The following is a 17420-nucleotide window of genomic DNA, read 5'->3' as shown; positions in this document are numbered from 1 at the left end:
ACCAAGGATCAGGCCAGCAAGATGAGGAGGAGGAGGAGGAGGATGACGACGATTCGAATGAGTAGTAGTAGTTTGCATATACATCGCCATGTATATCATTTTGTATATCAGCTCGTTTGAGTGATTTTGTATCACCTTTTTCAAAAGGGTAATTTTGTAACAAACAATGTTGTATATCTTCGACATGTATATGCTTTTGTTGCTCGATCATTTCATTTGAGCGATTTTGTATCACCCTTTTTGCAAGGGAAATTTTATAATTAAAAACTTTTTTTTGTAATTACAAAGAAAAAAAACATTAGTGGGGCAAAACAGGGCTTGCTATGGCTCTGTTTAGCCCCACTAAGGATGACTGTACCTTTATTCATATGGTTGTAGTCCATGTGACAATATTGTAAAAATTGCAACGAGGATAAGTTATTGTATCGCCTTTGTTAGACTTCAGCTTCCAAAATATGGACATCACAAAATCAATAATAAATCACCACCCCTAACATTTGCAGGGAGGATCGGGTCCTAATAGACCCTGTGTCGTGTCTCATGTCCGCTATTTTACTCATTATCTTTTTTCCTTAAACAATTGATAAAAAATAGTAAGATTCAATTTCAATTTTGAGCTAGTAGTTACTTGCTCGACACAGATGGAAAGACTAGGTGGCGCAAATCTAGTTTAAAATTTTTTTGGGTCAATTTTTTAAAATCTACAAAATTTAGGCAATTAGATCCAAAAAAACCTACCAAAAGAGGAAGGAAATGCCGTGTAAATCTTTCTCTATCGGAATGGCGTGCAGGCGACCATTCCCTCTTCATCTTCTCTCTCAAATGAGAAGCTTTTGATCAATTTCACGCGTCTACTCGAACACAACGAGCATGCCTGCTTTCGAAAGCAACGACGAAAAGCTCACGTCCAGAAGGGACAGACGCAAGGATGCCAGAAAAGCCAAGCGTCAACTTCGCCTTCAGTCCTGGGCGTCTCACCAGGTCATCACTATCTCTCTTATCACGTTTCCGCCTCTGTTTGTGTTGGTGTTTGTGTTTATTGCTTTGAGAAGAGAGAGCGTCGCCTCGATTGATAATTATTCAACTTCTGCCTTCCCAGTCTTCTAAGCGTAATGCTATGAAAACGAGAAAGGCCGAGCTAACTTTGAAGAAGAGAACAGCATCGGAACCTCGGCACGTGGAACAAGGAGCAGGGCTATCAAAGACTGCCTTCGGTGGAACGGCGAAAGAGTACAAGAAGCGGCGGGACAAGGGGAGTATTAGGAAGCGCTCGCGAACAAAATTCGAGGAGTTTCTTGAGTCGGAGAATCGGAAATCGGTCAACAGTGCTGAGGATGACTTGGCACTGGAAAGAAGGCTTGGGAAAAAGCTGAAAGTTAAAGAAGGCTTGCTCAGAGGCTCATCCGATGGCATGTCTGAATTACTTGAGGGTATAATATCCTCGTCGGATATTTGGGAAGATGGTATCGAGGACCGCACATTTCCGCCGAGAAAGGTGGCAAAGACGAAAGTTGGCGATCGAGGAGTCAAAAAGGAAGCGAAAAATTCATCTTCGCAAGTTGGGAAAGCAGGATCTGATGGATACATGGAAAGTGACGACAGTGCTGAAGAGAATACTTCAGAAGGTTCTTCATCAGCAGAGGAGGAGGAGGTGGATCTAGACGGCTGTATTGACTCAATGGCACAAAGTGAAGAGACTTCAGCAGATGATCGAGAAGGGCTAGAACTAAGGTCCAAGGCGGGGATTGCAAAAGTAGAGAACACGCATGTTAATTGTTCTGAAGATAACCATTCAAAACAGGTTTCCGCTAAGTATGTGGCTCCTCACCTGAGGGTTTTGGGGACTGATTCCAATGAAACCGTTCAAGTGCAACGCCGTATCAGAGGTCGGTTCATCTTTGATACTTTACCCCTAGGTGGAAAAACAACAAGCCAACTCCTCTTTTATTCGTGCTTTTTGTTATGTCTTTCCTTTCTTTTTCAAGCTGTCAAGTTTGTTTGATAACAATATTCTGTTTAGGTTTGCTGAGTAGGCTATCGGTAGAATATTGTTTGATAACAATATTCTGTTTAGGTTTGCTGAATAGGCTATCGGAAGGAAATGTAGAATCCATCGCAGACGAATTATCTTCATTATTCCAGGTCAGTAAACTATTCGTACAGTCGTTGAATAACATAAATGCCAGTATTGACGTGTAATATTTGTGTTGTTGCCAAGTGGGCCTTTTATTCTTTGATGCAAACAGTTTATTTGAGGAAGCGAGACCAGTTATTTGTGAGGTGCCTAAGAAGAGCAGCTGTCCTGCAGAAATGCATGCAGGCCAAGCCTTGCAAAAATGCTCCTGCCTCTATGCGGTCTTGGAACACTTAGTACGTGCTTCCAAATGGTGCACAATGTATGGATAATATCAAGCCAGATGTTGACAAAGGTGGCTACATGCTGATCTTGCTAGCTCCCCCTCACTAAGCTGCATCACACAACCCGAATATTCTAGGTCTTAATGCTGGCCAATGTCTCCCAGACATTGTCCTTTTATAAGAACTTGGGCGTGGCCAGGAGGGCGGCGCCGAATCCTAAATGTCCTTGCTTATGACTCTATGTCCATGAAGTATTGGGGAATGTGGGCTTTCCGAGGGCTTTCCGAGAAGGAAAGTGCCTAGAAAGTGGCGAGCAGGCGGTGGCAACGAGCCACTTTTTGGGCACTTTCCGATGCGGAAAGCCCAACCACGACACATTCTCGGATGTTAGCGCCATGGGGAGGTATCTAATGTCACGTGTACGTGCTTGTTTTGGACCACAGGATGGGCTCAAGCTCTCACGGCGCATGGAGAGCACCTCTTTTGGATCATTCGATCGGCCATCAATCCGAGGGCGGGGACAGTTCGCGACGGGCACACGTAGAGGCATCCGTAGCCGGGAAGGGGCAGATGTAGGAAGGGGGACTGAACAGGAGAAAAGGGAGAGAGAAAGAAAGAAATAAAAATATATTAAAAGCACATCAAGAGAAGAAACTCACACGCCTTTGTGGGCTGAAGCAAAGGGCGCGCTAGGGCCCTTGCTGAGTTCTATGCTAAGCTCAAGAGATCAAACTCAAAACTCAAAAACTCAAAACTGAAAACTGAAACGAAACCTGGTGCCGTAGTGGCTCTCTGGTGGGCTGCAAAGATGTCCTGGATTTGCGTCTGTCGAGCTGTCTCTCGTTGTCGCGGAGGATGTGGTCTCCTCGACCTTTGTATCCGATGGGCTATGTCAAGAGTGATGCCACGTCTTTGGCGTTCTTAGAGGAGAAGCTGTGATAGATCGGACCTTGATTGTGCGTGCTCTGGTCACTCTCTGTGTCGTGTGTGGTCTTTTGCACGATAGCGTCGCTTTGTCTCTCCCACTGATCCGCACTGCCCTTATGTCAGTTAGCTCCTCCTCCTCCACCCTGCCGTGTCTTGGAGCTCACTCAAGTGCATAGTCAGTGACATGTCACTGTGCTCGGTCTACTCCAGTATCCTGCGACGCGGTCACCTCCTGCTACTATCTGATTTGTCTCAATAGTGTGTCTCTATGCCGTTGCATCTCAATTAGATAGAGCCCAATGCAGACCTGGTTATGGAAGTGGATCAACCGCGAGAGTGGACCAAAGCTGTGCCCCTCTTGAAAGAGGGAGTGGCATCGTCCCCAGACCTCATAGTAGGCTTGGCAAGCACACGAGAAGTGCTCCTCTGGCGTAACCTCCCCTAGCGTGCATAACCTATAGCTCCGCTACTCTCTGGGTGCGCTTGCAGCTCTCCCTACCTCAATCCACAGCTGATGGGATGAGACCCGCCAATGGCAATCCTCAGTGCATGTGAGACTCCTGTGTCCTGTAGGTACTGGGGTCTGATGATGAGTCCATTCTCCGATAATCTCAAGAAGTAGTCGTGATAGAACTGCTTCTTGATGGGGAACTCTTAGTCCACTCCCTAAGTCTAAGAGATATGGAGCTGGAGGAGATCTAACTGTATGATACTATTAATCTCATCTCGTGGGATCAACTCGGGTGGTGCATCCATGCTGTATTGAAAGGGGGAAGCTGGTCCATTTGAATATCTTGACTTGCAAACCTTGTGGATACACGTGCATACCATGCTGTGCTAACTGTCTGGATGACTCTAGTGCTAGCCTCGGCAGCCTCTAGTTGGGTAAGGCCGAAATTTTGTGGAGGAATGTCACTGTTTGAAAGATGGCATCAATTTGTAGTGGTGTCATGGCAAACTCTGCATGTACTATTTGATGTGGGACTGAGGACATACTCCGAATCATCCTAGACTCCATAATCGCATGTAGCCGCTCAAATCTCCTTTAGTCTTTCGGCGAGAGATCACTCCCCCAAAAAGGTGCTGCATACATGGTAGTTGGCCTTACTGTTGAGATGTCGAGCTCCACTCGTGATATGCCAGGGTGACCGTTGTGCATTTATGTCACCGACTTGTTAGCTGCAGATGCGGTTGGTACATCGCCCATGAATAATAGCTAGATGACAGCTATTTTTATGTACTCTAGTTAGTGGCCCTTTTTGGTGGCGGAAGTTTTTCGCAGGCACTCAGAAAAGTGCCCTGTTTTTTGCTGTGCGACCACTGTTCCGCAGGTCGGTGAAAAGTTGCTGCAGAAATTGCATCGTATGCCTGTGCGTAGAGATATTGGGAGTGACAGAATCATTTTTATTGCCTGTTGATGCAAAATCGTCACTAGGAAGTGACTGTGTGGTCAAATATCACTTTCGTCAGGTTTGCACATTTGCCCTTATGAGACAGAAGTTGTGTTTTTTGCAGTGACATAATATTTTTGCAGTGTTCTGTAATGGCGTCTGATGCTCTTTCACAGATAGTCACTGCGAAGGTCAAGGTGGTGCGGGATCAGCTGGTAGCAATTGGTCAGAAGACGGACTCATGCCATCTAGCCTTGATGGTACTGAGGAGATTGCCTCGGAGTTTCAAGAGCTTTGTTACAGCTGTGACAGCAGGACAGAGGACCAAACCTCTGACATTTGAGGAGTTGTGTCCATTACTGCTACAGGAGGAAGCTCGGGAGAAGCTCTACAACGAGGACAAAGATGACAAGGCGATGCTGGTGAAGGATTCCGTAGGTAAGGGAAAGGGCAAGCCTAGCAGTGGCAAGTCCAATAAAGATGACTCTGATGACGAGGGGACTTCGAAGAGGAAGCACAAGAAGAAGTGTTTCTATTGTGATACGCCCAGACATTTTGCATGGACTGCAGAAAGAAAAAGGCGGATCTGAAAAACAAACAGGAGTCTGACCCAGATTCAGAGGGAAAGGCCAAAGCTAATGTGGTAATCGAAGAGTTGTTCCTGGTGACATCACCGAGTGTTACCGAGGTCAGGTATGTTGATCCCGAAATCACAGTAAGGATGTCTGACATAGAAAGTTGGGCGACGAGGAGTCAGATGCCTTTGTGAAGGTGAAGGACAGTATGGAGCGCTTGGTGCCTTCCAGGTGTGTAGCTGTTGACACTGACACGAGGGTGGATTCCATGGAAAGCCCTGGGGTCTCATGGTCAGATGGATGCTGGACTTCAGAAGGGGACAGTACAAGATTACACAGGATCTTGGCAGGTGCCTCATTGAGGTACAGGGTTTGCTTTCAGAGCGAACATTCAGGCAGTACAACAGTCTGGTATGTATTTGATATTCTGCATTTGAGCCTTTATAGCATGCTGTGGGGAGATTCTGCTCTTCATTTGTCTCAGGTGATAAGAGATTGGAAGGAATTGGCCTTCTTCGAAGGCAGAAGGGGAAGTATTGGTGCTTCTTCAAATCTCGGACGCAGATTGCTAGAAGGTGGTGGACAAAGAGTACTGAAACCAGAAGAGTACCTGCTTGAGAACTCAGCGAGAGTTCATGGTCCAGGTTATCTATTCATTGGTTGCAGACCTTGCCAAAGGAAGGACGGGTTGAAACAGACCCTCAGAGCATGGTGCCTGGAAGACTCCAGGTTGTTCACTCATTATGAGGGGGACGACTGGAAGATCGTGACGGCGGGGTTGCTCAAGTTTAGAGGCGGGAATGCGACTGAAGGAGGTGGTACCAGGAGGTGCTACCAGAGATGGACCTGTGTACCAGGATGGTGTGCGGAAGCAGAACCGGACCTGGTGGAGCAGGAGCCACTGGATGAAAAGCCAGGAAAAGATTTCGACACCGAAAGGTTCCAGAGGACTACGACCAGGGAGTTACTGGATTATCTTCATCGACGTGTTGGCATTGGGCTGAGATGTGTCGGTGAGAGGGGGTGTTGGAAAGGTCACCTCCCCATCTGTAAGCCCCCATATGAGGAGAGCATGGGGGAGGGAGACCTAGGGCAGTACCCAACAGGAAAAGAGAGAAAGGGGCTGTCACATAGACAGCATCATGGCTGTCATGTGGGCAGCACATCTAGGACTGTTATGTGCAGGACAGAGGGACAGAAAAGTGCGGAAGCATGCCCAGGACAGATTGCGAAGGATCTAGGACATGGAGGCGCACTGTTTGGAGAGGCACAGATATGGCAGGGTGTGCAGGCCCAGATCTGCAGCAGGAACTGTGGGTGTCAGTGGGCAGGAGACAGGCATTTTATAGGCTGGAGATATGCCTTGAAAGGAGGGCCAAAGGGCCCTGGAAGTTTGGGCCAGACAGCCCTGGTTTGTGTGCCTTATAGGGCTGGACCAGCTACAGACTGGTCGGCCAGTCTGTAACAGGCTGGTCGGTTTTTATCAGCCCCCCCTTGGGGCCTATATAAGGAGGCCATTCAGGCCTCATTTGAACATCATCTGGAGCAGCAATTCCACCACCAGAAGGAGCAGCAGCAGGGCTACCTTTGTGCCTACAGTCAGGAGGAGAAAGAAGTGCCTTGTGCTGCAGACTTAGCTTGCAGGAAGCTGCCCACCTAGACTGGTTTCCAGACAGCAAGGTGGAGAGGATCATCCTAGACGGAAAGTCTACTCACGCTCGAGGTGGAGCACACGGACTCTAGTCTAGAGATAGCCAGCAGATAGGAGGAGGACTTTGTGGTAAGATCAGAGGACCACACCATTGGTGGGACTCTGGATCTGTCTCTTTTGTATTGTGTCCATAGTTGTGGACGGAAATATATATTTTGGTGGTTTCTCTATCTGATTGGTTCATTGTCTATTGATGAGTCTGCACACCTATTGTATGCACATAAGTAAAGAAGTCTGTGATTCCACACCCACACCGCACACTGTGTGAGCTCCTGGGCATTATTTCCGCTGCGTGTACCCTCTGTTGGGTATTTTTTAACACTTCCAATCATGGAAGTTTAGAATGACGAATTTCCTTAAGGGAAAAGGCTATTGGGAGTTCATGACTGGAGCTGAACAAGAACCAGTTATTCCTAATGTTCCCAATCAACAGGAGTTGCAGGCATTTAAAGGCTGGCATGAGAGAGCCAGAAAAGTTATGTACTGGCTGTCTATCAGTATTTTAGATTCTATGATTGTGCATATTTAGGATGCAAGCACACCGAAAGAGGTGTGGATACTTTGACAAAAATGTATAGCACAAATACGTAAGCCAGGAAAATGCAGCTCAAGCATGAGTTGCATAATGTGTAGAGAGAAAATATGAGCATCAATGACTACCACATGAAGGTGAAGAAGATTGCAGATGCACTTGCTTCCATTGGGTCGCCAGTGGAAGATGATGATTTAGTTTCAGTGACCTTGAATGGTCTAGAAAAGGATTATTTACAATTCCGGACGTCCATTGCCGTCCGTGAAAAATTTTCTGATTTTGAGGAGTTGATTGCTCTCCTAATTTCTGAAGAACAAAGAAATGGTGGTACATCTTCTTTAGGAGGAACTTCAAAAGAAACTGTCTTCTACTCAAATGCTGGAAGAGGTAGAGATAGAGGTAGAGCAGGCCGATCTAGAGGCCGTGGCAGAAATCAGAATATGCAGCAAATTTAAGAAAAACAAGTCCTATGGAGGAGGACGTGGTAACTTTAGAGGCAGGGGGAGCCAAAGAGGTTGTGGTGAATGGTAGAGAGGCCAAAATGCAAACAGCAATGTTGAATGCTAGGGAATGTGCGGAGCACGGGATTTGGGACTACTGTGGTAAAATGGGTCATATGGCTAAAGACTGCTACAAAAGGCAGAATGACATCATGAATGGAAAATTGCAGCAAGGCAATTATGCATCCTCTAGTAGACAGGGTGATGACAAAAATGAGCATTTGTTTATGGTGCAGCACATGACCAATTTTGTGACCAGTGCATAAGAAAGCAATGATGTGTGGTATGTTGACTCAGGTGCATCAAACCACATGACAGGTCATGCAGAATGGATGCAGGATGCAAGGAAAATGGAAAGATCAGGATTTGTGGAGATTGGTGACGATACTGCACATCCTATTGTGCAGATTGATAAAATTCCTTTGTTTATGCAGGATGGGAAAAAGAAATACCTATCTGATGTATTTCATGTCCCGAATATCACCAAGAACCTGGTTTCTGTTAGTCAAATGGTTGAGCAGGGCTTGCAGGTCAGATTTAATCCTCATGGATGCTTTGTTGAGGATATGAAAAATAAAGGTCGCTTGATAGTAAAAGGGAAGAAGAAGGACAGGATGTTTACGTTGGATGCGGACATGTATTAATTGAGTGTAGCAATGTTTGCACATGGGACCGGTGTAGTTGCAGATATTGATATCTGGCATAAACGCATTGGTCATGTTAATGTACAGCGACTTAAATTAATGCAGGCCCAAAATATTGTTGCAGGATTGCTTAAGTTCAAGGTTGCAGACATGCATAAGGTATGTGAAGCCTGTCAATTTGAAAAACAGGCAAGGAAACCATTTCTTAGATATGTTCAAGAGAGTAAGAGGCCATTGGAATTAATCCACTCTGATGTGTGGACTACTGAAGCTGCATCTATTGGAGGTTGTCATTATTTTGTCACTTTTATTGATGACTACAGCAGAAAAGTTTGGGTGTATTTTATGAAAAAGAAAAGTGAAGTGTTTGGGCATTTCAAAGCTTTTAAAGCTATGGTTGAAAAAGAAACATGCTTGCAAATAAAATGCCTAAGATCAGATGGAGGGGAAGAGTACCTCTCAAATGAGTTTGCAAGGTTCCTGCACGAGCATGGCATAAAGCAGCAATATTCATGCAGTCATACCCCACAGCAAAATGGACTTGCAGAAAAGAAAAACATGCATATTGGAGAGGTATTTCATGCTATGCTCAACGAAAAAGACATGCCAGATTATGATTAGGCTGAAGCAGTTGCTATAGCAGTCTACATAATGAACAGGACTCCCACTGTAGCAATATATGGCATGACGCCAGAGGAGAGGTATACTGGTAGGAAACCAGATATTTTTCATTTGAAAGTTTTTGGTTGCATTGCCTATGTTCATGTGCCAGATGAGTTGAGATCCAAGTTGGATCCAAAAGCGGAGAAGTGCATCTTTATTGGTTATTCTCTGCAGCAGAAAGAGTATAGATGCTATAACCCTTCTACTCGTAAGTTTACAGTGAGCAGAGATGCTATTTTTGATGAGATGAGCAGCTGGTATAAACCAGTAAATGTGATTGATGATGTAGATGCACAAAATGGTAATGCTGCACAGAATTCACAGCAACAGTCACAAAATATTAGTGGACCTGTAGTGTCCTCTAGCAGTGGTTCACATACTTCGCCATGGACAGGTAGATTGAGATCATGAGAATCTCCTCAAAGCAATGCAGATAGTAATATGCAAGTATCACGAAAGGGAAAAGAGAAAGTAGATCAGCCCATGGTTGATGTGCATACAGGTCACTCTTATGTGGATGGTGAATCTAGTGGCTCAGAACAGAGCCTTGATGATGAGTTGGGTATTCCTTCTGTTATTACACCTGGAGTAAGGAAGACAAGGGATGTTTTGAGAGCACCTGGTAGTGAGCCTATTTTGCGCAGGTCTATCAGAGTTAAGTATCCGGTGGATAGGTTGAAATATGATGGATTTACAGCCATTCACTATGCAGTGGTTCACATACTTCGCCATGGACAGGTAGATTGAGATCATGAGAATCTCCTCAAAGCAATGCAGATAGTGATATGCAAGTATCACGAAAGAGAAAAGAGAAAGTAGATCAGCCCATGGTTGATGTGCATACAGGTCACTCTTATGTGGATGGTGAATCTAGTGGCTCAGAACAGAGCCTTGATGATGAGTTGGGTATTCCTTCTGTTATTACACATGGAGTAAGGAAGACAAGGGATGTTTTGAGAGCACCTGGTAGTGAGCCTATTTTGCGCAGGTCTACCAGAGTTAAGTATCCGGTGGATAGGTTGAAATATGATGGATTTACAGCCATTCACTATGGCTATATGGTCAAAGTGATACATGAATCAGAACCCACTTCTTTTGAGCAAGCCATGGGAAAAGAAAAATGGGAGAAAGCCATGGATGAAGAAATCTATGCCTTGGAAGCAAATGCTACATGGGAATTGATGTCTTTGCCTGAAGACAAGAATGCAATTGGTTGCAAGTGAGTTTATAAGGTGAAGCACAATGCAGATGGTTCTATGAGCAGATACAAGGCAAGATTAGTTGTCAAGGGGTATGCACAGACATATGGCATTGATTATGAAGAAACATTCAGTCCGGTTGCAAGGATGGCAACTGTAAGAGCAGTCATTGCTATGGCTGGTTCAAAGGGATGGTCTTTACATTAGATGGATGTAAAGAATGCCTTCTTGCATGGTGATTTGCAAGAAGAGGTCTATATGGAGCAGCCACCATGTTATGTGCATTCCGCTCATCCTGAGTTTGTTTGCAGGTTGAAGAAAGCCTTGTATGGCTTGAAGCAAGCACCTAGAGCATGCTTTGACAAGATAGGACAGTATCTTGTCACTATTGGCTTCCAAATTTTCAAGGCAGATTTCTCACTTTATGTGAGAAAAACAGAGAAAGACATTATGCTGCTTGTCATTTATGTTGATGATTTGATCATCATAGGTATAGTGATGAAGATATCCTTCATGTGAAAATGCTATTGAAGCAGAAGTTTGAGATGAAGGATTTGGGAGAGCTGCGTTACTTCTTGGGCATTGAGGTGATTAGATCCACAAGTGGGATATGGCTCTTGCAGAGGCAGTATGGATTGGACATGCTGTCCAAATATGGGATGACAGGTTGTAAGTCTATTTCAGTTCCTTTGGAGCAGAATGTGAAGCTGAGCACAGATGCAGGTGAGCTTCTGGAAGACCCTACTATGTACAGACGCATAGTGGAAAGTTTGATTTATATGACTATTACCAAGTCAAATTTGAGCTATGCTATTGGGTTGGTAAGTCAGTTTATGCAGGCTCCAAGGAAACCGCATTTGGATGCGGCTAGACGCATACTGAGGTATGTGAAGTCTACATTGCAGTATGGACTATTTTATGAGACTGGGGTTCAGATACAGTCGCATGGATACACTGATGCTGATTGGGCTGGTAGTATTTCTGATAGACGATCTACAAGTGGATATGTGTTCTCTTTTGGGAGTGCTGTAGTCACTTGGAGCAGCAAGAAACAGCCTACAGTTGCCTTGTCGAGCACAGAGGCTGAATAGAGGGGTGCAGCAATGGTTGCATATGAGGCAGCTTGGTTGCATAAGCTACTTTATGATATGCATCAGTCTATAGATGGGCCAGTTGTGACAACATGAGCAGTATATACTTGGCAAATAACCCAGTCTATCATGTTAGAACAAAGCACATTGAGGTGCATTATCACTATGTGCGGGAGAAGGTTCTAGTAGGTTTTATTGATCTAGTTTATGTCAGCACAGAGGATTAGGTAGCTGACATATTCACGAAGGCATTGAGCGCAGAGAAGCTGCGCAAGTTCAGAGACTTGCTTGGTGTGCAGGAATTGGGATTGAGCTCGTGGAGAAGTGTTGAGATATCGAGCTTCACTCATGATATGTCAGGGTGACCGTTGTGCATTTATGTCACCGACTTGTTAGCTGCAGATGCGGTTGGTACACCGCCCATGAATAATAGCTGGATGACAGCTATCTTTATGTACTCTAGTTAGTTGGCTCAGTTAGTATGTCACCTAGGTTAGCTGAGTTTGGTTTGAGACCCACATATAGGGTTCACCTAATTCTTTTGTACTAAGAGAGAGTTCTTTTGGCTTTCACAACTAAGAAGAGGAAAACTGTTTTCAGCCTCCACCTTTGTGTGTATTCCCCCATTGTGTATGTGAGAAAGCTGCAAGTGAGACTCCTTACTTCTCTCCCACTCTCTTCACACTTACCAGGGTGAGGCTTTTTTCTCTCTCCAGCCCTATTCCAGCAAGAGGGGCTGCAATTGCACCAAGGGCTCCGAAAACAAATGGAGCATAAGTATTGTAACATGCAGGGACTAGTTGTGCGGAAACATAGATGATATGTAGAAAGAGAACTCATGCATGGGAGACACCAGAGATCTTCTTAACTATATAGTACACTGCTTTATTCATACTAATGGTGTAAATGCCCCAACTACGGTTGTACATGGTTGCCAAATCGGCATACAAAACTGAGCGGAATACTCCCCCAAACTCATAGTTACGAAGGAATGGGAATGTTTCAAAAATTTGGGTATTGGAACACACACACACACACAAAAGATCACAACTTTGCTAGGTAATACCCCAAAATTCATAGCTCCTTGTTCACCTAGAAGTGATGCATAAGGATAAGATATAACCCTAAGAAAACAAATTTCACATTATATATAACCACATGTTCATGTAACTACACGTTCATGTGGGGGGAGAGTTGGCACACTTCCTCTCCAAAAATTATAAGACCAAAGAATGTGCCGTTCCTTGGGATCTTGTATCGTGTATTTTGCAAATCGCATAATGTACGTGCGTTCCTTGGGATCTTGCATTGTGTATTTGGCAAATAGCATAATGTATCTTGCACATTGCATGATATGTATTTTTTGTAAGAATATTGTTGTTTTTATTTTGAAGAAGATAAGAACAAACGAAGAATGAAGAAGATAAGAACTTTCTTTCAAAAAGCTGGTCATTACCAAGATAAAGCCCAATTAATGGCCTAGCAAGAAGCACCTGAGTTAGAGGAACTGTAGAGGGAGTTAATATTGCGAATTGTGATACAACGTACCACCAAGCTGACAAGATCTGGTCTCATAACCCCACTACTGAAATCAGCACTGCCAGCTCCTCCTTCCTTAGCCTCCTCGTCCGCCTTCTCAGAGCCGACACGTTGCCCGATGTTGCGTCCTTCATCAGTTGCCCAACTTTTGCCTTGTACAAGCATGAAATATTTCGAGCACAACGTCGATCAGGCATAAAAGATCGGAACTGAGCAGAGGAGCACTTTCGTTGTTTTTGGAGGTGATCACAGAGATTGTGCCACTCTTGATGTTGCAAAGCTCTGCTTGCATGCTAGCGTGATATGGAGTCGCAAGTGGTGCTCGTTGCTTCTAGGGCAGAGTGGGATATGGTGGAGCTCTGCTCGTTGCCATGGCAACTTCCACTTCTTCTCCAGTTTGGCCTGCTAATGTTCCTTCCATACTTCATGCGTTGCCACCAAGCCTATAGGAGCTTGGCAGTTTAATTCACCTCGATCTTTCCGATAACGAGTTTACAGGCCTCGTTCCCAATTCAGCACCCTATAACAATACATTTGTTACAAATTTGACAGGCAACGCGAGGCTATGCGGACAAATTGTGCATTGAATCTGTGGGTCTCCTGCCTGGAACGATTACACAAACAACACACATTGAGGTATCATCTTTTACAGACGAACCAAACTCCAGGAGACGTCAAACTTCGGAATCAAGCAAGCATTGCGGGTTGGAACCGAGCTTACCTCAAGGCGTGGGATGATGTACACCAGATTGCTCAAGAAGCACATCTGTGAGATTGTTTTGACCTCCAACATCCCAACAGACTCTCCGTCGTGAATGACTCTTTGACTGCTCTGCGCCTTCTCATTAGCTACACGATAAGGATGCACTGCTGGGAGCGCAACAGATCAGCGTTGCTACTCTTGCTTCCGAAGAACGCTGCATGATGATGTGACGCTGTTGGAGAAAATGGGTGCGGTGAGATTAGGTAGCTATACCTGTCCTCTTCTCTGTCAAATACGTTGCTTGCTTAAAAAGAGTACATAGCAAAATATGAAAGTACTAAAGTAGTCAAGAGTCAAGACTCAAAATATGAAAGCACAACTAACTAGAGTAGCAAAAAGAGTCCTTAGTCAATGGTCATGACTCTTGACTCATGAGTCATCCTCCATATCCTCAACATTCTCATCATCCTCCTCATCCTTGCTCGTGCTATCAACGGATGACTCCTCAAATGTGTCATCGTTTGTTGGAGGTATCACAAAAAACAAGTCTCTCCAATTGTGCAGTGGAAATCTTGTTTCTCTTTTTTGTGTGAAAGAGAGCCCAAGTAATCCGATTTCTCTCACATGGGCTAGAACTACAGTCAGACGACAAAACCTTCATGGCAATGTGTCTTTGCAATTTACAAAGAAGTGCAAATATTCAATGAAAGAGACATAGAGAAACAGCGAAATTTGTTACCAAAAGAGATAAGAGTTGTAGGCCATTCTATGGCTATCCATAGGTGCCACTCATCTGTTGGTATGTCCTTGTAGGCCTAGTTACATTCAATTAGGTCAGTTGATATAGTTAGAACATGTACCACTTAGGACAGTTAGGATACATAGGTTTCAGCTGGTAAACCCCCTCATTCACATGTTGGTCACTCCCATGATGCTTCTTCTTCGGGGGATAAGAAGAAGAAGAAGAGATGCAACTATTGCAGGAAACCTGGGCATGACATTTCTGAATGCAGAAAGAGAATTGCATATGAGAAGAAGAAGAAAGAGTTTGGTCTTGGAGTATCTGGTTCTCCTAGTCCAGATGATAGACATGAGTCAGCTAACTTTGCACAAGGCCAGCATTGGGTTTTTCTTATTACATGTCAGTATAATCCTGATGTTCATGATGCCTGCATGACAGTTTCTCATGTATCTGATGCATGGTTCTTTGATAGTGGTGCTAGCAAGCACATTACTTCCTGCAGGAAATTATTCAGCTCACTTGACCACGCATCTAAGGAGGGGACAGTCACATGTCTCAATAATGGATCATATACAGTGAAAGGCATTGGGCAAGTTGCTCTTACTTCCATTTCTGGTGGTCTAGTCACTTTAGAGAATGTGCTTTATGTTCTTGGCATTCGTAAGAACCTCATCTCTATTTCAGCCATAGCTACTTTGCCGTATATGCTTCTGCCGTATTAGCGGACATGCAAATTTCACCTTGTGAAGTTTTCGTCCAAGTTGTGGCCTGCTGGTATTGCGATAATTCTTTCTATCTTAAATGGTGCTCGTTTGGGAGAGACTAAAATGAAATCGTTTAGACTTCACAAGTAGTTGTAGCTTGAATGAAGAGTTTTTGGACTACTTTTTGACCTTCTCCTTTAGTGCTAGCCGTGTTAGGGATGCTGTATTTGATGAATTCTCCACTATGCCTTTGCTGGACTGTCAAAAACAGCCTGTTGTTGATGCCCCAGATCTATTTGACAACTGGATGCCTTTGTTTCCGTCAGATGCTTATGATGATGTCACATTGAGGTTGCTCCTCCTACATCTGTTGGTCATTTGCAGCCACATGTGCAGCATGATATTCAGCCCCATTTATAGCCTGATATGCCTCAGCTTGATCAGGACATTGTGCACAGGGCTCTTGACCAGGAAAGAGCTGAAATATAGGAGCCCAAAAAGGTCCCTCATTGGCTCCTTGACACATTAAAAGGCAGCAAACATGATACTCTTCTGCCAGCCTGTACTAGAGCAGCTGTCCGCAAAGAGCATGCTAATTTGTTGCTATATCATGCAATGAAGAGTTATTATGCCATAAGGATGCCTTTCAGAATGATTGTTGGTTGAAGGCTATGTATGCTGAATTGGATTCTATCTATCAAAAGAACAATTGGGAGCTATGTGACTTGCCTCCTGGCAAGAATGCCCTTGGGACTAAGTGGGCTTGTAAGATTAAATGGAAAGCTGATGGTTCAATGGACCGTTACAAAGCCCGTGTTGTTGCTAAGGGCTATGCTCAACGACAAGGCATTGTCTTTGAGGAGACTCCCCCCCCCCCCCTCCCGCGACCCTCGGCCCTCCGACCCGGTAGTCCCCCTCCCCACCTCCTCAGTGTCCCGAGCTCCTTCTCAGACCATGCTTGACCTTCATCCCACATGCAAGGGTGGGACCATGCAGGTAGTGGCTTCTTTCTTCGTCCTCTCAGAAGCCTAGCCCAGCGCCTCAAAATCTTATGACTTGAAAACTTTCTCGTCAAATCTCCCTCTACTGAGACTGAGGGAAATCAAAAATTTCTTTCCCAGAACATGACTCTGCCTCATCAAGTGTCTCCCCCCCCTCTCACTGCTCAGGGGGAAGTGGCTCATCCCCCCAATACTCAGCTCCATTGCCAGCCTGGGTGCCCTCTTCCGAGGGAGCTTTGCAAGTTGGGGTCCTAGAACTACCTTGAGATTTTGGGCTCCTATCCTATGCCGTTGGAGGTGACGCTTCTGGTTTTGCAGCCTCGGAAAGGGGGTCGATCAGTGCAGTGGGCTCCCACACACATCCAACTTGGAGATTCCAGTTTGCTTCCACAGGGGTGGAGAAGTGGACTCTAGCTATCTTTGATGCCATGCTCGGTGATCAGTTATCGCCCATGATGGACGAGTGTATGGGTCCGTAGGGTATGGATCTATGGCTTGCCCATGGTGTCGAAGTTAATTTTCAGCTGGGCTTCGCGCAGGAGAAGCCGATCTATGGCTTGGCAGTGGAAGTGATCAGACTACCACCCGATGCAAAGCTTGATCACTCACACTACTAGCCGCTCCAAAAGTGTGCTGAGATGTTTGGGGTGGATGTCTCCTTTATGTTGCAGTGGGCATGGAAGGTAGGCGTGGAGCCGGTATCCACTTTGGTATGCCGGAGGAAATATAGACTACTCGCCTTCGAAACCCCCGAAAAGGCATTTTTCCTAAAACAAGCTCCCACCCATAGGCAAGCCTTGTTCCCTACTTTCCTCTCCCCATGAGTTACACCATGGTGAGTTGAAACATCCATGGGCTCCACGACCGTGCTCGTAGTCAGCGACAGTACTTGATACTTTGCCAGGAGTTGCAGAGAGCAGTGGTTGGTAGGATAGTGGATTTTCTTATGATTCAGGTGCATATGTTCTCAATATCGGACATTGGACGCCGTCATCACCTCCTGCTAGGGAGAGGCCCCGAGGTTTGGTCCCTGGCAGTGGGTCGGAGTAGGAGCAGAGGTGTTTGCATCTCGGTCTTGCAGGCAGTTGCTCCAAAGGTTTTCGACCAGGAAGAGCTCATTGCAAATGTAGGCCATCTCTT

General features: G+C 45.2%; 1 protein-coding gene across 1 annotated transcript in view; it reads left to right on the top strand.

The window, feature by feature from the left end:
* Positions 1-780: 780 nt before the first annotated feature.
* LOC147897721 (MIF4G domain-containing protein / MA3 domain-containing protein) overlaps positions 781-17420 on the top strand; it is a 177266-nt gene continuing 160626 nt past the window's right edge. The window contains exons 1-3 of the mRNA XM_087380425.1: positions 781-981; positions 1100-1886; positions 2075-2142. Coding sequence (XP_087236551.1) covers positions 871-981; positions 1100-1886; positions 2075-2142 — 966 coding nt within the window. The 5' untranslated portion in view covers positions 781-870. The remainder of the gene's footprint in view (positions 982-1099; positions 1887-2074; positions 2143-17420) is intronic.

The sequence above is a fragment of the Dipteris shenzhenensis genome, chromosome 10, assembly GCF_047967505.1.
Source record: "Dipteris shenzhenensis isolate YYH24624 ecotype China chromosome 10, Dip_SZ_1.0, whole genome shotgun sequence".
Taxonomy (NCBI): domain Eukaryota; kingdom Viridiplantae; phylum Streptophyta; class Polypodiopsida; order Gleicheniales; family Dipteridaceae; genus Dipteris; species Dipteris shenzhenensis.
The sequence above is the reverse complement of the archived record's forward strand: the minus strand, read 5'-3'. Positions and strand labels throughout refer to the sequence as shown.